The sequence below is a fragment of the Canis lupus genome, chromosome 9, assembly GCF_011100685.1.
Source record: "Canis lupus familiaris isolate Mischka breed German Shepherd chromosome 9, alternate assembly UU_Cfam_GSD_1.0, whole genome shotgun sequence".
Classification (NCBI taxonomy): Eukaryota; Metazoa; Chordata; class Mammalia; order Carnivora; family Canidae; genus Canis; species Canis lupus.
In genome coordinates this window covers 5,654,092-5,675,219 of record NC_049230.1, presented here as the reverse complement: position 1 = coordinate 5,675,219, position 21,128 = coordinate 5,654,092, and the positions used below count along the sequence as shown (strand labels likewise).

Genomic DNA, 21,128 nt, shown 5'->3' with positions numbered 1-21,128 from the left:
GGCCAAAGACTCTGTTTTACAGAAAACCATGTACAAAGTAACACATCAGTTCAAACTTACATACTAAAACATTCCTCAAATTGTTTTTTTTTTTTTTTTCCAAGCCAGCTGTTTATAGGAAAACTGAATCAAGTCAAGGTGTTACCTAATTTAGGGAAGAATGAACCAGGGTTTTCAGTGCTTGTCACATATATTCTCCACAATTGTGATGTGAGTGAACCTTCCGTGAATTTTTTTCTCCTGTTTAACTAGTTCCAGAATTCCTAGGGCAAGGGTGTGATCCTGGAAAAAAGGAAGCAGGGGGACATGTAGGACTAGCTGCCAATATTGTATCATTGGCTCTTGTTAATTCTCCTGGCTGGGATGGAGTCAGACCTTGCCCAGTAAAGAGTGGGCTCCAATCATTTACCCATCAGGGCTCCTCGACCTGAAAGCATTTGCTCTCATAAGTGCTTGTAGGACTTAGACACTGTGAGTTCCTATGTATGTTTCTGTGTGTTAGAACAGTTTTATTGAATCCAGGAGGTTCATACTGGCTGTAAAATCCTACTGTATGTGCTCTGGCTAAAAATCAGTTATAGAGGGATCCCTGGGTGGCGCAGCAGTTTGGCGCCTGCCTTTGGCCCAGGGCGCGATCCTGGAGACGCGGGATCGAGTCCCACGTCGGGCTCCCGGTGCATGGAGCCTGCTTCTCCCTCTGCCTGTGTCTCTGCCTCTCTCTCTCTCTCTGTGACTATCATAAATAAATAAAAATTAAAAAAAAAAATCAGTTATAGAATCAAAGTCTGCCTAAAATGTTCAGACACACTCAAATGCATTAGACACTTTATTTAATGCATAGTACTGAATACTGAATAATACTATGAATAATACTATCTGAGCTTGCTTTTTTGCCAGAGAGAATGTCATAGTCAGGATCAATTGAAATTTGAGAACCAAATCTCTATAGGTCTATGGTGCTTTTTCAGAATTGTTCAAATATTTGCTAACAAATTTTAGCTTTATTTGGTCTTGTTTTTTATTTATTTATTTATTTATTTATCTATTTATTTATTGTTGTTGTTTTTAGAAGACATTTTCTGTAAATAAAAATTTTAAGAGGGAGTAGATTGCTTTAGTAGCTCAGTCAGTTGAGTGTCGGACTCTTGGTTTCAGCTCAGGTTGTGATCTCAGGATCATGAGATCAAGCCCAGCATTGAGTCTGCTTTTTCTAGTTTGCATGAGTCTCTCTCTCCCTCCCCCTCTACTCCTCTCCCTCCTCTCTTTTTCTCAAATAAATAAAATCTTAAAAGCCATTTTCTAGTAACTCTCACTAATGTGGTTACTGTTACACAGTTGTATGGTTTCTGGGTTATGTTTGGTATCAAAATAGAATGTGTATTTATATCCTTATATAAAATCTAGAACTAATAATTTGTGTTTTTTTTTTTTTTTTTTTTTTTATGATAGTCACATAGAGAGAGAGAGAGAGAGAAAGAGAGAGGCGCAGAAACATAGGCAGAGGAAGAAGCAGACTCCATGCATCAGGAGCCCGATATGGGATTCGATCCCGGGTCTCCAGGATCGCGCCCTGGGCCAAAGGCAGGCGCTAAACCACTGCGCCACCCAGGGATCCCTAGAACTAATAATTTGTATTAGCTCTTCAAAAATTAGGGAAGATTTTCAGCAAATTGTAAGAAGTATATATATATATTTAAAGTATATATATATATATATATTTTTTAAGAGTTTATTCATGAGAGAGAGGCAGAGACACAGATAGAGGGAGAAGCAGGCTTCACCCAGGGAGCCTGATGTGGGACTCGATCCCAGGACTCCAGGATCATGCCCTGGGCAAAAGGCTGGCGCTAAACTGCTGAGCTACATAGGGATCCCCTTAAAAATGATTTTGAAAAGCCATAATCTATGATTTCTGTGGCTCAGTTTTTTTCTAGGAGTTATATAAGGGTAGGTTAAATATATGTATATATATATTTTAAGATTTATTTATTTATTCGTGAGAGACATAGAGAGAGGCAGAGAGAGAAGCAGGCTCCATGCAGGGAGCCCGATGTGGGACTCGATCCTGGGACTCCAGGATCAGTGCCAGCTGAAGGCAGGCACTCAACTGCTGAGCTGCCCAGGCATCCCATGTATGGGTAGGTTACTTTATTTTATTTTTTTTAAGATTTTATTTATTTATTCATGAGAGACACAGAGACAGGCAGGGACAGGCAGAGGGAGGAAAAGCAGGCCCCGCGCAGGGACTCTGGGATCATGTCCTGAGCTGAAGTCAGGCACTCAACTGCTGAGCCACTCAGGTGTCCCAGCATGACTCTTGATCTTGGAGTCCTGAGATCAAGCCCCACATTAGGAATAGAGCTTACTTTATTTTTTTTTTAAGATTTTATTTATTTATTCATAGAGACAGAGAGAGAGAGAGAGAGAGAGGCAGAGACACAGGCAGAGGGAGAAGCAGGCTCCATGCAGAGAGCCTGACGTGGGACTCGATCCAGGGTCTCCAGGATCATGCCCTGGGCTGCAGGCCTGCAGGCGGTGCTAAACCACTGTGCCACCAGGGCTGCCCTAGAGCTTACTTTAAAAAAAAAAAAAAAAAAAAAAAAAAGGAAGAACAAGACTTTTTTTTTTTTTTTTTAATTTTAATTTTGTATTCTGTTTCCATGGTAAAGCTTATACATTGCTTGAAAAAGATGAAATTCAGTTTTTATGAGACTAGCTGTAATAAAGATGAATATTTGTGACTTATTAGAGATGGAGACCTATCACATTTTCCTTGTGCAGCTTGTGAACAGTGATTTGACTGGCCAAGAGAAGCAGCAGACTCCCTAGAAGCAGGTGCTTCCTTGCGGCCTTCCAGGGTCATGATCTCTGTGTTGGGGGGTGAGAGGGTATCTGAGTTTCTTCAGTTGGCTCAGTCTCTTGCCTATTGTCCCCTTTTGTTGGGCTCACATGTTGCTGTTCACTTTGTGTATTGGGATTCATCACATCTTTAACAAATCTGGTGTTTCAGCACCATCTCTTCTCTTGTTTTTCCAGAGGCCGTCACTGTATTGCTTATTTGCCTGTTTACTCTAACCATTCTGCATATGTGTCCAAATGAGGTTTTACAAATCATAAACTGGATGACATTCTAATAGTTATGAACTTTAAAAAAATATTTACCACAGTTCACTTAACTTTAAAGGAACTCTTTTGGCTTATTAACATCTTTAATTTTGCATCAGTATAGATTCCCTGTCAAATTGTCATTAATATTGTGGATTTCTTTCCCAATAAAAATTTTTTAACTCTAAAAGTAATCACAATTTAATAAAGAGAAGTCTAGATAACCTCTAAAATCAATCAGATTAAAAAATAATAAAATCAAACATATTGGATGTATTTTCTCTTACAGTTTTTTCCCCCTCCCCATTTATAGTCTGGTGACATGCATCCAAGATTTTTCTTGATAAATCCTTAGTTTGTACTCAGTTTTTGCCAAATAGTCATCATAATACACCTTAGTTTTTGGAAGAAACAGAAAAAGGAATTTAATACATTTCTAGCAATCTGTATACATCCCCAGGAATGATAGAGCAAGCCTGGTTGTTTTTCTAGTCTGTGTGTGAGTCTGATCTCAAAATTAGTGTTCAGGGTGAGGAACAAGGCTGGGCAGACATTATGGGGAAGATAGCTAGAGAAGTTACTGGATTATTAATTGCCAGGAGAAGCATGTAAATCAGAGATTGGAATTGTTTCTCTGTTTTGCTGGATTAGTTTTCAATTAGCAATAATCTCACCTCGGATAAACCTCATTGGCTACGATACTGCCACTGCGCAAAGCTGTTTTGCTGGATTAGTATATAGCTGCTATGGACCGGATTTGTACCACTTGTGACGCTTTATGTCTTTGCTTTTTCTTGTACAGACCTATTTTGAATACCTGCTGTGAGCCTGTTCTTGCAGAGGTACAGAAATGTGTAGAGATGGCTACATACAAAGCAGGTGAAATCAACTGCAGTCGGGACTCTCTGGGCTGTATTTATACCTTGTAGTGGAAACATGGAAGGAGGGGGATTAACACCAGTGGGCTGGGTTGGGGAATCCTCATGCAGAGAAGCCAAAAGGGTAAAAAAAAAAAAAAAAAAGCCAAAGGGTGATCTAGACACCAGGAGCAATATGATCAAAAGTGTAGAGATGTGAGGGGAGGATTATGGTATGTTGTGGAATACCAGCTTTTCAGAGCAAAATGCAGCCTGCCTGCCTTTGTATGGCCTGTAAGCTAAGAATGGCTTTTACCTTTCTTTTTTTTTTGCTTTTACATTTTTATTAGTTGAAAAAGAATCAGTAATATTTGATGACACATGAAAATTATATGAAATTCACATTTCAGCATCTATAAATAAAACTTTAATGGACCCCTTTCCCCGTTGGTTTACATATTTTCTGTAGCTGTTTTTGCACTGTAACTGTAGGATTCTGTCGTTGTGACAGAGACCATATGTGGCATTCTCCTCACTTGGCATTGCTGTTCAATGTACTACAAATGGCAAGGACACCGTACAACTTGATGGTGTTTCCAGTGCTGTGTGTGTCAGCACATCATGTTTTATTTATTCTTTATTATCAGTGCCTACTGATCATGTCAGAACAAGTGAGGAAGAGAAAAATGGACTTAGAATGTCATGTTTTTAGGGCACAGTAGAGTGTGCATTCTTTTGTTATCAAATTAGTTGGCAAAGCTATCCTTAGTAAGAGCTGTGCTGAGAGGACCCATCGACATTATCAGACTAAATAGTTGCCACGATAGTCCCAACACATAGGAAGGGAAGTCTTAAAGGGACTGTTTCATCACACACAGCAGAATTTCTTCACAAAAAGGAAAATGAGGCTACTACTAGAGTAGGTTTCCCAAGTGGCTCATCAATTAGCTGAACAAGGAAAGCTTTTTACTGATACAATGCTGAAGAAATGTGTCGAGAGCAAACAAACGTGTTTAAAAGTGTTAGCCTTTTGGCAAGAACAACTTCTCAAAATGTAGAAGTCCTTGGGAGGAATAGCAGTAGTCAAAACACTAGGCAGATGAATTCATGTGGTTTTCCTTGGCTCTTGATGAGTCAACAGATGCCACTGTTACTGTTGGTTTCTTCACAGAATCAATCCCTCGTTTGAAGTGACTGAAGAATTAGCATTAACGAATAGTCTACTTAAAATAATGACAGCTGAGAATGTTTTCAAAAACGTTTAAGAAAAGATCAGTACAGGGGATCCCTGGGTGGCGCAGCGGTTTGGCGCCTGCCTTTGGCCCAGGGCGCGATCCTGGAGACCTGGGATCGAATCCCACATCGGGCTCCCAGTGCATGGAGCCTGCTTCTCCCTCTGCCTGTGTCTCTGCCTCTCTCTCTCTCTGTGACTATGATAAATAAATAAATAAGTAAAAAAAAAAAAAAAATTTAAAAAAAAGAAAAAGAAAAGATCAGTACAAAAAAAAAAAAGAAAAGATCAGTACAACCTGAAGTGTGATCTGCTAATATCTGTTACAGGTGATGGTGGTAAGAATATATATGGAGCAGAAAAAATTTAACTGGACAAATTTATAAAGCTTGTGAAAATGTAAGGTGTTTAAAGCCTGTGGTTATTCATTATATCCTTCCTCAGCAGGTACTTTGCAGAAAAATATTTGAATCTATCATGTTACTGAACTGTTAGAATCAGCACTGAACTTCACTCCCTCTTGTGGACTTCACGATGATAATCAATTCCAAGAATTTTTGTTAGAGAAGCTGAATATTCTAGCATGCCCTAGTACATAATAATTTGACAACTTACCAGTGATAAAGTTTTCTTGTAATTTTCTGAGTTTAGGACTGATGTTGAAATTTTTCTGAACGAGAAGAATCGTCATTCTCAACCACTATTACTGAATGCTGAATAGCTTTGGAAATTGGCCTTTGCTGCAGGCTTGATAAAGTTTCTTAATGACTTTAGCCTAAAATTACAAGGCAAACAGCTTCTTTGCAAACCTTAAATTGTAGTAAAGTCATTTTGACAACTGGTGTTTTTTTTTTTTTTTTTTTTTTTTTAATATATTTTTAATTTTTATTTATTTATGATAGTCACAGAGAGAGAGAGAGAGAGAGGGGCAGAGAGAGAAGCAGGCTCCATGCACCGGGAGCCCGATGTGGGATTCGATCCCGGGTCTCCAGGATCGCGCCCTGGGCCAAAGGCAGGCGCCAAACCGCTGCGCCACCCAGGGATCCCGACAACTGATGTTTGAATCATAAGTCATGTCAAGCTATCTTATGTACTTCGTTTTGTACTGTCAAAAGTTAAAGACAAAATCTCCATTCCTACACAAAGTTACTGTGGATATGATCTCTAAATACAAACTATGGTTCTAGCAGTGATACTGCTGTTTGATGTGAATGGAAAAGAAATTTCCTTATTTCAAAATCCATTTGTGGAACTAAGGAGTTTACACCAAACCTTTGATTGGAAGTGATTAAAAGGCAACTATCAAGACTCTAATAGAATTGTATAAATGTCTTCTAAGAGAAGAATGTGTTCAATTAAAATCATGCTTGTGGAATGATAACAGTATTTGGCGCAATACCTATCTATGTGAAAAGATGTTTTCAGAGATGAAATATGTAAAATCTTATTACAGAATCTGCATATTAACAGGTGAACATTTGTAACCAATTTGATGAAAGGGACCTTTGCAAATGTGATCCCACCCCCTAAATCTGATCTAATCTATTAGTAGAACCTCTACAAAAAATGTAGCTAATTACCAGATTTTGAATTTCATCAATTGAAAAATGTGGAAGTTTGTTTTCTCTCTTGTTATATAAGTACATATTCTCAATTTGGCCTCTTGGCCCTGAAAGTCTAAAATACTTATTGACTGGTCCTTTACAGGAAGTCTGGTTGTTGTGGGAGGGAGCAGGTTAGTGACAACAGGGCAGGTAGAGTCAGAGTAGAGGCAGTGGGGGTCTAGATGTGGATTAGAACACCAGCTCTCTTTTCCCCATTGCCTCTAAACTTACATAGTTCTTCTGTCACCTCTGATACTTTTCTGTTTATTGAGTTTTGTTTAAATTCTCCTCACACTTCTCCCTGGAAGAGAGTGAAACACCCAAACTGATAGGTCTATTAAGTGAGACAACTTGGAATAGGATTTAAAGTTTAGCTGGAAATTGAACTGGTAGCAGTTTAGCACGTGATTTAACACCTCCTTTGGGGTGATGTAAATTACTGAATTTATTGTTAATCTCTTATATACTCTCACAATTAGTGGGGCAGCTAATTTAATTTAGATTTCCAATAGCTTGCTTTTTGCTGTTACTTAGGATTTTAGAAAATATTTGGGCATCTGGGTGGTTAAGTGTCTGCCTTCGGCTCAAGTCACAAGCCTGGGGTCCTGGGATCAAGCCCCACAGCCTGCTTCTCCCTTTGCTGTTCCCCACTGTGCTCTCTCTTTCTCGAATAAATTCTTTAAAAAAATTGGAAAATAAAAATAATCCAGTAAATGTTGAAAGTATCATTTGATTTTTTAAAAAATGGTTGCATATATTTGATTCTAAGTTTTTAGAGAAAAGTATTAACAGTTGTGTAAGTGGCTTAGCAACATGATACATTATATCTGTGTAAAAATACCGAGAAAATTTACCAGAAGGCTAACATTATTAGTGATGGGATTAAGAGTAATTTTGCCCTTTTCTCCATTTTCCAAAATTTTTACAAGTGGGATTGTGACTTTTATAATAATCTTTTACATTTATAAATAAACCATTGCTAGGATAATTAATGTGATGTCCTGAAAAGGAGTGAAAGGTAGCTTTGATTTAAGCTTAGCAGTGGGCCAGACATGGAGGCACTGCTTAGTTAAAGGTGAAGCTCTGAGCAGTTGTGTGTCCCTCTAGGTTTTGTCATCCTTTTATAGGTTGAAGGCGTGGCTTTCTTTGACAGAGCTTTTATCTAGGGCTTGTGTGGTTTCTGGACTCATTCTGGCCATAGTAGCTCACTGAGGCCTCACAGTTTGAAACTTGTATGTTACTGGGTTTTACCCTTGAGTGCAGGTATTCCTGGGAGGTGAGAGTGTGAAGAACTTAGCTGTGTGGCCCTTGTGCCCTCCCAGAGCTTTGAGGGGGGAGTGAACAATTGGTGTGTCTTCCCTCCTTGGTTAGATCCCAAGACTTCTTGGGTTTCCTGAGAGTTTGGTTGAATTAAAGAGTGAGTTTCAACCTATTTAATTTCATAGATCTTGTACTTTCAAAGCCTTAAGATGAAGAGAGGGGATCCCTGGGTGGCTCAGCGGTTTAGTGCCTGCCTTTGGCCCAGAGCACGATCCTGGAGTCCCGGGATCGAGTCCCACATCAGGCTCCCTGCATGGGGCCTGCTTCTCCCTCTGCCTGTGTCTCTGCCTCTCTCTCTCTGTGCATCTGTCATGAATAAATAAATAAAATCTTAAAAAAAAAAAAAAAGATGAAGAGATGGATTGGAGCTTAACAGTGACAGTTGTGTATTTCCACTGAAAATGTTTTATTTCAATTCATGAAAAAAGAAAAGTGATTTCTAAGTGGTTTTCTCCTTGCCTCCTGGGCACTGCATTGCCTTTTAGCATAGGGTCAAAATTGGAGAGGGAAAATGGAACATTCTGAACAAACATTTTGGTTCCAGGGAACAGATGGTACAGTTCCATTCATGACTTTAGCAAAAGGTTAGAAATTTCTCTCCTCTGATTGTAGTTGATTGAAAGTGGGCTCTCTGTGTAAATTTGGTCACTCAGCCCCTTCTCTTATGAGGCTTTTCTGCAGGACACTCTGCCCTATCTCCTAAGTTACAGGTTTCCAATAGTGTAGTACTTTTCACAAGGGAATAGGGATTAGGCTTTCACCTCTCAATGCTCTGCCTGCTGGTGGCATCATCAAGCTGTTGGTATTGCTTTGTGGGTTTGCCTTTTCTGTGACTTCATTTCTTATATTCATTCAGCAAACTGTACTTGATTTTTGCTTGCTGTCAAGGATTATATAATCTAGTAGAGAAAGTAGAGGAAAATGTACAGATTATTAACATGCATTGCAGGGTAGTAAAGGCTATAAAAATATCTAGAGAATGTGCTGGCAAAACTTAGATTACAACTTTTAGCTGGGGACAAGGCCAGAACGGGGAGGGTAGGTGGAAGTCAAGGAAGGCAACATGGAGGTGATGGCATTAGATTTATTACCATTGAATTCCGCCTTGAAAGATTTCTACAGGTAAGGAAGGGGACATAAAGAGATGGAAGTTAAAGATCTATTTGCAAGACACCAAGGACTCCGGTTTTAGTAGCTGGAATGGAAATTAATCAAGGGAAATAAAGCTGGAAGAAATCTATTGGGCCAGATGTATAGGGCCTGGCTTCATGCCAGGCTGAAGAATTGTTTATCTGGAGCTACTGGGGGAAGCTAAAGACTTTTAAGAAAGTGAGAATTAAATTTGGGCTTAAGGAAGAATAATTGAGTGCTGTTAGGATAAGTTGGACAGGGGAAAGGCTTGAAGCAAAGAGACTGGTTTATTAAAAGATACCAAGTCCCTGGCCTACAACTTAAAATGAGATAATTTGTTGCCTTGTGTCTGTCTTTTGTGGCATTCCTGCCAGCCAGAGCCCTTCTGGAGCCCTGGTATTTGCGTGTGGCACTGGGGACATGGCTGCCCCAAGCCAGCAGGCCAAGAGGATAGACTATGCCCAAAGTCAGGGTGACCGTGTCTTAGAGCTCTTCTTCCTCTGGCTGCCTCCTGGTTTTTCACTGAGGCACTGATACCAAGCAGACAGGTACCACTCAGGGTTGGCAGATTTAGCAAACAAAAATGGTGCCAGTTAGATTGGGATTTCAAATAATTGGATACATTTTTATTATCGTTATGCCCCATGAAATATTGGTTTATCCGAAATTCCAATTTAACTAGGTGTCTGTCCCATGTTTAATCTGACAATCCTAACCACTCTTTCTCAGCTCCTGGCCCTGGATTCTGCTTCTTCCTCTCCCATATTCTACCTCTTACTTCCTAGTTAATCTCCTAGTGAGTATGGAGTATGGATAGAGTATGCACTGCCCAGGAGGGATCAGCCTAGTAGTTGGGAGGATAGGTGTCCCAACTCAGTGCCAGGGTTTGGGACATGTGTGCAACATGAGGTACAGCTTTCTGTCTAACCAGACAGGAAGAAAGACTTGCTATTCTGGTGCCAAAAGGGACAGGAGAACATCAGGCCCTCGGGAGACTTCCAGGTTTCTCTCCAGTGTCTCAGAATGTACCTGGGACTCAGTCCCTGAAATTTGGCTCCTCCTGCACCTCACCTTATCCTCATTTCCCCTTTCTAATTCCTTTCCGCCCCACTCATATCCCACAAAGGTACTTGGAGCTCTTGGACGCAGACACACTCTTTCAAAGCTCATACTTAGTCCTTTGCCTAAAAACATCCTTCCCACATTCTTCACTCACCAGCACCTCCCCGTTTCCCTTCCTCTGTCCCAGCCTGGGCCCCCTGCTCTGGGTTCCCAAGGAACTCTCAGCAAACCTCCCTTGTAACCTTTTCCACACTTGGTTGATTATGCCTATTATTTCTATGTTTCTCCCATGAAAATATGGACTTCCAAGGGCAAGGACCTGCTTCATTAGGGTCCTCAGTGCCTACTACCACCACGCCTTCACCTAGAAGATGCTCAAATATGTGCTGAATGAACAGCAGATTCTGTTCGGAAGTTTATTGCCCCTTAAACCCTTACTTGTGTTCCTCAGGGAGCACCCAGCTCCAGCTTCCTCTGGCCCATTAAGTACACCTGGATACTTCTCTACACTTCAAGGTGGAGAGGCTTCTTCAGCACTTTTTTATTAGCGTTAAAGAAAACCTGTCTGGAAAGTCTTAGCCCTCAATCTACCTATCCCTATACCTTCCATATGCTCAGACTAATAAGGCCTCAAGTATCCTGGCATAAGCCGGATCTTCTCACCTTTGTCCCATGCCTTCTAGCTTCAGGTGCTGCTCCAAGCCGGGACAGTTACTTCAGGTCAGGTGGTAGTTCCCTCCCTGTCCCCTTCTGTACACAATCTTCTGTGACTTCTAGAACCATCCTCATTCCTGGTATCAAATATCCTCTGTCAAGCCATTTTTCCCTGCATTGTTAGGGCTTAAGGGAATGAGTAAAGAATGCTGCCTGCCTGTCCCCACTGTGCAGGGGCTCCCAAGTCTAGGATACCCTCCACCTGGATACATAGAGTGAGCAAAAACACGGATGGTGTGTTCTGTAAGGGGGTAAGTGGGTCTTGGGCCCTCCACTGGGTGGTGCATGGGAGAGTGCTGTGTTGGGGTGTCTTGGATATTAAATGCAGAGGAGAGGGACGAAGGTTGGGAGGAGGCCAAAAGCACAGTGCCCCCAAATCCCCAGGTTAGCCAAAACATAAACAGCCCCAGCTTTTGCAGGTATGCAGTTGCAGGTACGCAGAGACTGCTGGGGGCAGGCAAGGCTGGGAAGGAGAGTCTCTTCAGATGCTTCTGTAAAAGGAGCTCCTTTCTAAGAAAGGCACTAACCTGTGTAGTGCTAGGAAGTGTTTCTGAGAGGAGGTAAGCAGACAACGATATTCTGATTGAGTAGAGGAACACCTTGTGACTTGGGCTTTCAGTTCCAAAGCAGTAGCCTCCCTAGCCCTCAGCCTGGAGCCCCAACCCTGCTTCTGGGACAGGTGAGACCCCTAGGGATTGGCAGGCAAACCTGGGCAGCAGAGGACCCTACAGGGAGCTTGGGAGAGGCTCCTCATGCTCTTGTTTGCAGCCCTTTGTCTGCAATCAGTGGTTTGGTGTGGGAAACCACACGGGCTCAGAGAACTAAGCCACTGGTTAAGCCCTCCAACGGCTGCCACGGCAGACAGCTGACTGCTGTGGTCTGTGGTTCCTGCTCTTCAGGCTGGCTTGGGATCTGGGTACTAGGAAGGGTCTGGACGCTAAGGTCTATCCTTAGCTCTGGGCCTCTTCTGTCCTAATGGAACTGGCACCCCAGAGTAGGGCCCTCAGAAGACTTGGTGGCTAACTTCTTGTTGAGAAGCAAAGGGCTTAAGTCTCTGCTCCTGGCCCACCCTACGTGGGGGCTCTCCCTGCAGGTACCTGAAGGAATTCCGCACGGAGCAGTGCCCCCTCTTTGTACAACACAAATGCACTCAGCACCGGCCCTACACCTGCTTCCACTGGCACTTCGTGAACCAGCGACGTCGCCGGTCCATCCGCCGTCGGGACGGCACCTTCAACTACAGCCCTGACGTCTACTGCACCAAGTACGACGAGGCCACAGGCCTCTGCCCGGAGGGCGACGAGTGAGTGCCCTGCCCCTCAGTCTACCCTCAGAGGAGCCTCCTATCTTCTGGGTCAGATGCTCTCAGAATAGGCTGGGTAGATTCTAACAAGCTAGCTAAAAGCTACTTTCAGGGGCGACTGCTACAGCCTGGCCTGCTTTCCTGTGGCCTGGACTTGGGCTCAGACCCCACCATCCTTGAGAGTTGGGGCGGGGGGCTTCTTTACCCACTTTTGGGAAACTCTACACAGGATTTTCTTCTAAATAGAAAAGAAAAGGCAAACCTGGGGACATCATTGGGAGGGAGCATTTGTTGACCCTGCTTGTTTGAACTGTGCAGAGGTGGTAATGGGAAACCCTGCTAGAGGCCTGTGGGTATAGCTCACTGAGCCATCCCTGCATGTGCACTTCTCCCAGACGTCCAAGACTTGTCATCCCCACCGCCCCAGCCTGATAAATAAAGCCCTGCGGCATGAGGGGGTACCCATGCTTTGAGCAGGCCCTTGCTCTGTGGACCTCTGCGGATCCAGGCAGCACTTGCTCTCTCAGAAGTGTGCCGCCTCTGGAGCTTCAAGTCAGCCCAGGGCCCTGGCCAGGTAGCCTTTGAGAGGCCTTGCTGAGCAGGCTGAAGTAGGAATCCTGGCCCCTGTTGGGCCCCCATCCAGCCACAGCATCCGACAGATGGTGGGAGGGTGATTTTGTTCCCACAGCAGGGCCCTTCGCTGCTGGCCTTAGCGCACTATCCACGCACTGTCCCAGTCCTGGAGAAAGCCTTCAATGGGGAGGGCAGGGTAGGGGCTGATTGCCCAGGCTACAGGAGCAAGGTGAGTGACCCCTCCCTCACCCCAATGTTTCAGGTGCCCATTCCTGCACAGGACCACAGGGGACACTGAGCGCAGGTACCACCTGCGCTACTACAAAACTGGAATCTGTATCCATGAGACAGACTCAAAAGGCAACTGCACCAAAAACGGCCTGCACTGCGCTTTTGCCCACGGGCCCCATGACCTCCGTTCCCCTGTCTACGACATCAGGTGGGCTGATGGCTGTGGGCCAGGTGGGGGCCTGGCTGCTGACACAGTGACTGCCATAGATGGGGTGCAGGGGCTGGTACTCTGCTTCTCACCTCATGCCCTGGCCCCACTTTCTGTCCTATCCTCTCAGAGAGCTCCAGGCGATGGAGGCCTTGCAGAACGGCCAGACCACAGTAGAGGGCAGCATAGAGGGCCAGACGGCTGGGGCTGCGAGCCACGCCATGATAGAAAAAATCCTCAGTGAGGAGCCACGGTGGCAAGGTAAAGGTGGCCCCACAAATGGCTATGCTTCCTCCTGCTAGCTGTGTCCTCTCTCCACTCCTGCCCATAGCTACCCTAAGGATTTGGCTCAACACCACCTACTGCATTCTCTAGCCAGAGCCACCACTTCTTCATCCCAGCTTTCTTCCAACCACAGCCCTTTCGTCTGGGGGCACTTCTGGCGAGTTTCCCCAGACACATCTGCTCTGATCAGTCCAGGTGCTCCCCAACTTCCTCAGGGGGCTTTCCCACAAGCGTACTTAGGTATGTTTATATACACCTGTGCTTGACCCTCCTGAGTTGCCCTGTGTTACCCTGTGAGCCCAGTGAGGGACAGTGTTTTGATTATCTTGGGTCTCAGTCTTGGTGTTGGCACGTGAGGAGGTGGCCTGAGCTCCTGGACTCCTTCCTAAGTGGCTTCTTCTGCCCCACCTTCCTGACCCTTGCCTCTGACCCCTCTGTGTAGAGACCGCTTATGTGCTGGGGAACTATAAGACGGAGCCATGCAAGAAGCCCCCGAGGTTGTGCCGCCAGGGCTATGCCTGTCCCTACTACCACAACAGCAAGGACCGGCGGCGGAGCCCCCGGAAACACAAATACAGGTCCTTTGGCCCAGGCAGGCCAGTCATGGGAGGGAGGGGTGGCAAGGAATCATCATGGTGGGGGCTGCTTCTAGTGTGCTCGCAGGGGGGCAGGGAAGCCAGCCCTGGGGATTATAGGGTTGTAGGGCCCAGGTACAAAGGGAGGGGATGGTCAGGATAGCTGCATGACGGGGAGTCCTCTGGGATTCTCCCCTGGCATGAAATAAGGATCTTGGGTCAGATGATTTCTAAGGCCCCTCCAGTTCTGATCCTCAGGGGTGACTGCTGGGGCAAGCCATTGTATGGGAAGTATGGTTTGGCTGTCGTGGGGCTGCAAAGTGCTTGGTGTGAGGACCTGGTGGAAGGGGACAAAATGTGTCCTTGCTGATACAGCCACGCTGCTCCACAGAAGCAGAGTCTAGCTTCTGGCCCCAGTAAGGCTCTCGCTCTGCAGCTCATCTTTTCTCTTTGTGAGCCTGGCCCTGTGAAGCAGGGAGACCAAAGAGGGCCCTGTACAGGCACCTAGTTGGCATTCCCCAGTTCCTACTCTCTCCCTCTCCTATATCCCTCTGACCCCATCATGTAATTGGACCAGGTCATCTCCGTGTCCCAACGTAAAACATGGGGATGAGTGGGGAGACCCTGGCAAGTGTGAGAACGGAGATGCCTGCCAGTACTGTCACACCCGCACGGAGCAGCAGTTCCACCCAGAGGTGGGTGTTGGAGCAGGGGCTGGGGCCCTAGGAGTTCTGTGGGTGGCTTAACATGCCCTTTTTGGGAAGCAAGGAAGAAGGAAAGGAAGGCCTGGGCAGATGTGGGCAGAACTGACACTGACACCGTTCTGGAAGAGGCCCCCACCCAGGCAGTGCCTAAAGGAGCCCTGTACCCTAATTTGGTCACTTGCCTGGTTCTGAGCCCATAGTCACTGAGCAGCCCCCTGCTCCTAATTTTGTATCTCCCTGGCCTCCTGACAGGGAAGATATGGACTGGACATAGTGACCTGGCCATTCTGGGCTTTGTACTACTCATGGTGCTTACAATCCAGTGACCTCAGGATTTAAAAAATAAGAGAGCCCTTTTTTTGTGTTTCAGATCAGAGTTGATGGTACCTGCAACCTCTCTATTGTATTTTCCCAGCCCACTGGCCCCATGCTGTAGCCTTGGGCCACGTCAGTGTTCTAAGATCTGGTATAGGGTATAAAGAGACACATGCTGTCCTGGCCTAAGGGACCATGGAGGCTAGGACATCATGAGATAGACATATGGATAGAGGTCACCTTATGTGGGTTACAGATAGCAGGATGGAAAGTTAGACATAGATCCCAACCCAGGGTGCCCCCTGGTGGGTGGGTGCTGCCTGTGATCTTGACTTTCTTAATGCCCAAAGGGGCATTTAGAGGTCATAGCCCTGGACAAGACCCTGAGTGGAGAAACAGCATCGAAAAGATCCCTTGTGAGGGCCAAAGAAGGACTGGTTGAATCTGTGACTCCAGAAGGGAGGGTGTCCTTGGCATGGGGGTGGCCCTATCTGCTTCAGGAGTTTGAGTAAGAAGTGAATACAGAGAGACTTAAGGAAATGATGTGGAATTAGGAGGAGAAAAGAGTTACTAAACTAATCCTTCCATGTTGAAGGCCTGCCTGTCCCTCTCTGCCTAAGCTTGACCTGCCTCTGTTCTGCCCTCCAGATCTATAAATCCACCAAGTGCAACGACATGCAGCAGTCAGGCAGCTGTCCCCGAGGACCTTTCTGCGCCTTCGCCCACGTAGAACGTATGCTGTTTCCATTGCCCTATCCACCCTCCTCCCCTCACCCTCTGCTCAGGCTCAGTCAGAGGAGTGACCTCTCATTTGCCAGCCAGCAGCGGGCTCTGTCCTCACTGGAAGTTCCAGTCCCCCTCTGCATCTACCCCCTGGAACTGGCCTCAAAGCCCTGGAGCTTCCAGGGTCCTGAGACAGAGAGCAGGACCGGGCCCCTAGTCAGGCACTCACAGGCCCAGACAGGGTGAGGCACCCTCCCAGAGCCAAGTAGGCAGATCTCAGCAGCCACACCATGCTACATCCATGACCGACATCACTAATAGAACACGGCGCTCCATCCTGCTGAGAGCAGAGCTGTTCCATGAAAATGTACTGCAGCCCTCCTTATGTCTTTTTTTTTTTTAAAGATTGTATCTATTTATTCATGAGAGAGAAAGAGGCAGAGACACAGGCAGAGAAGCAGGCTCTATGCAGGGAGCTCAACGTGGCACTAGATCCCGGGTCTCTAGGATCACGCCCTGGGCCGAAGGTGGTGCTAAACCGCTGAGCCACCCAGGATGCCCTCCTTATGTCATTTTAGACTTTATAGTAACCATGTTAAAAAAAGGCTAAATTTTTACAGTATATTTTTAGTTAATCCAGTATAAAATATCGTTTCAAAAATAGTATAAAAATCAATATTTTACTTTTTTATCCCCCCAGACTAAGTCTTTGAAATTTGTTGTACACTTGAATTAGGTACAGCATGTTTCAGTTCCAACCAGCCCCTCATAGCTGCACGTGGCTCATAGCTGCTGTGTCAGACAGCGTGGCTGTCAGTGCTTCCACTGCACTCCAGACCACCACTGCCCAACTCAGAGATGGGGATCGAGTTAAAACCTGTGGCCACCACAAGCCACTGCTCTGATTGTCCTTCACCTCTTTTCAGGGCCAGGCCTTACCTCTGAGATTAGAGTGAAAAGTACACTGAGGGGGATCCCTGGGTGGCGCAGCGGTTTAGCGCCTGCCTTTGGCCCAGGGCGCGATCCTGGAGACCCGGGATCGAATCCCACATCGGGCTCCTGGTGCATGGATCCTGCTTTTCCCTCTGCCTATGTCTCTGCCTCTCTCTCTCTCTCTCTGTGTGACTATCATAAATAAATAAAAATTAAAAAAAAAAAATACACTGAGGGCCCTTAGAGTGGGGAGTGTATTCTTGGCACAGAGGTCATCCCCAGCCAGGGGCAGCTGGACCACATGGAGGGGTAATTAATGGCTCAGGCTTTGGAGTAGTTCAGATCCCAGGTCTCCTGTTTCCTAGCTCCAACACCTAGGGAGACTAACCTTATCTCTCTGAGCCCCAGTTTCCTTACCAGTAGAATGTAGACTACAATATTTTGTATCTTCTAGTCATTGTGAAGATTCACAGTTAATACAAATTGCCTGGCATAAAGTAAGTGCACAGTATGTAATATTAACAGAAGGAAGGTAGGAGCCTTCCCTTTGTGCAGGGGGGGGCGGGTGCATGCTCTCCTTAGAAAAAGACCCAGATGTGTTTTTGGAGGGATAGAGCTGACACAGGAGCCTGCTGACACCCTGACCCTGTCTCTTGCAGAGCCACCCCTCAGTGACGATCTACAGCCTTCCTCAACCGTGTCGAGCCCCACTCAGCCGGGTCCTGTCTTGTACATGCCATCTGCTGCCGGAGACTCGGTGCCCGTGAGCCCTTCCAGCCCGCATGCCCCTGACCTCAGCACTGTACGTGGCCGTCCAGGGAGTGGGTGGGCTCCAGCTAGCCAGGAGTTCAGCGCTTGCCTCTGAGGCCCCCAGTTCCCTCACAGCCAGTGCTTGGGCCCTCATATTTTGCTTCAGGCCAAAGGGTTCTGCCCTTTCTGCCTCCGGGTGTTTCTGTCAAAATCTGCTTGGGGCGGGTTGGGGAGTAAACCCAGAGCCTGCGTTGGTCAGCCTGGGTACAGCTGGTAGAAGGGACACGAGCCTTCTGCCACACATCCCCCGGTCATTTCCTCATGAGGTTTGGGGTCTCTGCATGGTAGTTGCTGCCCATTGGCAGATGAAAATAGAACTGAGCCCTGTTGAGGACTTTTCCTGAGGAAGGGATGGAGGATGGGTTGTGCCGCAGCCCACATTTTGCACACCAAGCTACTCCCTTTCTTTTCTGCAGCTCCTCTGTAGAAACAGCAATCTAGGAAGCCCATCTAATCTCTGCGGCTCCCCCCCGGGCTCCATCAGGAAGCCCCCAAACCTGGAAGGCATTGTCTTCCCTGGGGAGTCTGGCCTCGCCCCTGGCAGCTATAAGAAGGCTCCTGGCTTTGAGAGGGAAGACCAGGTGGGAGCTGAGTACCTGAAAAATTTTAAATGCCAGGTAAGGGCTGCAAGGGGAACCTCAGTGAGGTTAGCCTTCTCCTTGCATGGGACAGGAGGAGCCCTGGAGGGCAGTCTTGCCCCAGCTTTGGGGAGGGAACATGATTGGGAGCTAGGAAGCCCCTGGTCATAGCCTCTTCGACACTAAGCAGAGTGAGTGAGGCTATCCGGATTTTACAAATGAAGACAGGAAGGTTAGCATGGCCAGGCACCTCACCCTGTCACAGAGACTATCTCAGTTTTATGACCCCATAGCCAGTCTTTTCCCTGCCCTATGCTGCCTTGATGGAGTGGCAGGGCCTTGGGGAGCAGGACAGAGAATCTCTAATTGTACTTACCTGAGGCTTGGAGTCCCCAGCGGGGAGAGAACGGCTCACTTGGTTCCTAGGGTAGGTAAAGGAGTAGGGGTGGAGAGTGAGTCCAGTGTGTGTGTTTGGAGGGGAATTGTGGGACACATGCCTTCAGCCTCAGTGGGCCATGGCAGGTGGATGGTTTGGGAGGACTCCTGGACTCCCAAGCATCACATTGATTTCTTGCTCTCTGACTTCTCTTTCTCTCAGGCCAAGTTAAAACCCCACTCACTAGAGCCCAGGAGTCAAGAGCAGCCTCTCCTTCAGCCCAAACAGGTATATAGCTCTCAGCCCCCTTCCTTCCCTTCTGGTACTAGCTATGGACAGGATAGGCCCAGAATCTCAGGCTTCAGGGAGTGGGGCCACTGCTTTCCCCACAAACTGAGGGCAGAACTAAAGTGTGGTCCCAGCCCCAAATCCAGAGAGAGTGGGGTCAGGCCCTGGAACCCCTTACCTCCTGGACTCAGTCATCAGTCAAAAAATATATATTTCTTGAGCACCTATACTCTGCTCAGCACTGGACTTACTTCTCCCTTCCCTACTGCAGGACTTCAGGGTGAGTGGGCCCTGCAGCCTGCAAGCCACAGCTCTCCAACTCCAGCCTCTCAACAAGGTGTCAAGAGGGTGGGGTCCTGTCTGGGGATGGGGTTATCTGTATGAGAGCTGGGATGCACCATTTCCCTCTGCCCCTCCTCCCAGCCTCCATCTCCAGCCACTGGCCATGGCCTCTATAAGCAGGCATCCCATTGCCTCTCCTCCTCTCTCGTTGCAGGACATGCTGGGCATCCTTCCCGTGGGCAGCCCCCTGACCTCAAGCATCTCTTCTAGTATCACCTCCAGCCTGGCAGCTACTCCTCCTAGCCCTGCCGGCACCAGCAGCGTCCCTGGCATGAATGCAAATGCTCTGCCCTTCTATCCCACCAGCGATACGGTAGAGTCAGTCATAGGTAATTAGGCCATTTCTGTTGCCAAGTCCAGGACTGGACCTGTAGTTAGAGAAACTAGGTCTCTGGAGTGAGATTCGAACCAGTGTACTTATCACTTGTCAGTTTATCTTGGGAGAGTCAGAGGGTGGGCACTCTGAGCCTTTGAGCTAAAGGGAAAATGAGCCCAAAGTGTAGGGCCAAGATTAGCCCTTATAGCAAAGTAGCCCTCCAGTTTGCTCTGTTGTGCAAATTAGAAAGAGATGCCTCTTCCTCTGGACAAGTGTAGTCTCATTCCATGGCATAGGTCATTCAGCCCTCACTCATTCTCTCACTAGGTATCCTTGTGTAGTGAACAACCTGCGCAACTGTCCTCAAGAGTTCCTGGTTATTAGAAGCCACTGTCTCTCTCTCTCTCAGCAGCCATTTATGGGTGCCACTTTGTGCCAGATTGTGTTTTAAGCACTGGGATATTAAGAGATGGAGACAGTGTTCCTGCCCTCAGGGAGGGACTTTGTTCCCAATCTCGCAGTCTAGTTCAGCAGAGGGCAGTGGTATTTGTTGAGCACCTACTACGTATACTACCCCCTGAGGGCCGAGAGACTTGCTTTCCCCTAGAGAACTCAGGGATGAGACATGAACTGTAACAATAGGAGACAAGATAAGATCTCCATCAGATTCAGAGACCCTGCATTGGGTCCCCCGGAAGTATCAGTGAAGGCTTCGGAAAAGAGAGCCATGTGAGCTGGACTTGGCAAGGCAGACAGTGCAGGGCATTTGTGTTGGCAGAGGAGCAGCCCAGCAGGCAGAGGCTTGAGAGCATGGGTCTAGTGGGACTGAGCATGAAGAGGAGGCAGTAGAGGGCAGGTGGGTCCTGGAGGCAAGACCTGGAACTCAGGTTTGTGTGGTCCCTTGGGAGGCAAGGAGGCTCATACCCTAATCTCTCTATCCTCAGAGTCTGCCTTGGATGACCTGGACTTGAACGAGTTTGGGGTGGCTGCCCTAGAGAAGACTTTCGATAACAGCACGGTGCCCCACCCAGGCAGCATCACAATTGGTACTGGGCAGTGGGCGGGCAGTGCATGAGGGCGGGCTCCTAGAGGTCCAGCCTGGCCGGGGGAGGTGGGTGGTGGTGGTGGTGGTGGTGGTGGTGTAGATGAGCTGTACCCTGCCCCGTGTAGCTTGCCCTGCCCTCACTGGGCCCTCTGGGGCCTCTCTTACAGGTGGCAGTTTGCTGCAGAGCTCTGCACCCGTGAACATCCCTGGCTCCTTGGGCAGTTCTGCTTCCTTTCACTCAGCATCCCCATCCCCTCCTGTCAGTCTGTCCTCACATTTCCTGCAGCAGCCCCAGGGCCACCTGAGCCAGTCAGAAAACACATTTTTGGGGACCTCAGCATCACATGGATCTTTGGGTAAGAGGGGTTTTATGTCTCTGAGATCTGGGGCAAAATCCGGGCTTTTGGAAAGTGCATCTGGCCACAGCCAGATGCAATGCAGAGTAGAAGCTGAAGTAAGGGGCTCATGGCTTGGAGGTGGGTCAGGCTCTCTCTCACAT

General features: G+C 47.0%; 1 protein-coding gene and 1 pseudogene across 1 annotated transcript in view; one reads left to right on the top strand and one right to left on the bottom strand.

Moving 5' to 3' along the window:
• Positions 1-21,128, top strand: part of UNK (unk zinc finger) — a 33,687-nt gene that overhangs the window by 6,886 nt on the left and 5,673 nt on the right. The window contains 12 exon segments of the mRNA NM_001003390.1: positions 12,118-12,327; positions 13,163-13,339; positions 13,470-13,600; positions 14,067-14,202; positions 14,777-14,894; positions 15,867-15,951; positions 17,534-17,676; positions 18,101-18,301; positions 18,861-18,926; positions 19,423-19,597; positions 20,529-20,630; positions 20,797-20,985. Of these exon segments, the coding sequence (NP_001003390.1) occupies positions 12,118-12,327; positions 13,163-13,339; positions 13,470-13,600; positions 14,067-14,202; positions 14,777-14,894; positions 15,867-15,951; positions 17,534-17,676; positions 18,101-18,301; positions 18,861-18,926; positions 19,423-19,597; positions 20,529-20,630; positions 20,797-20,985 (1,733 nt within the window).
• Positions 3,656-3,824, bottom strand: LOC119873522 (annotated as a pseudogene).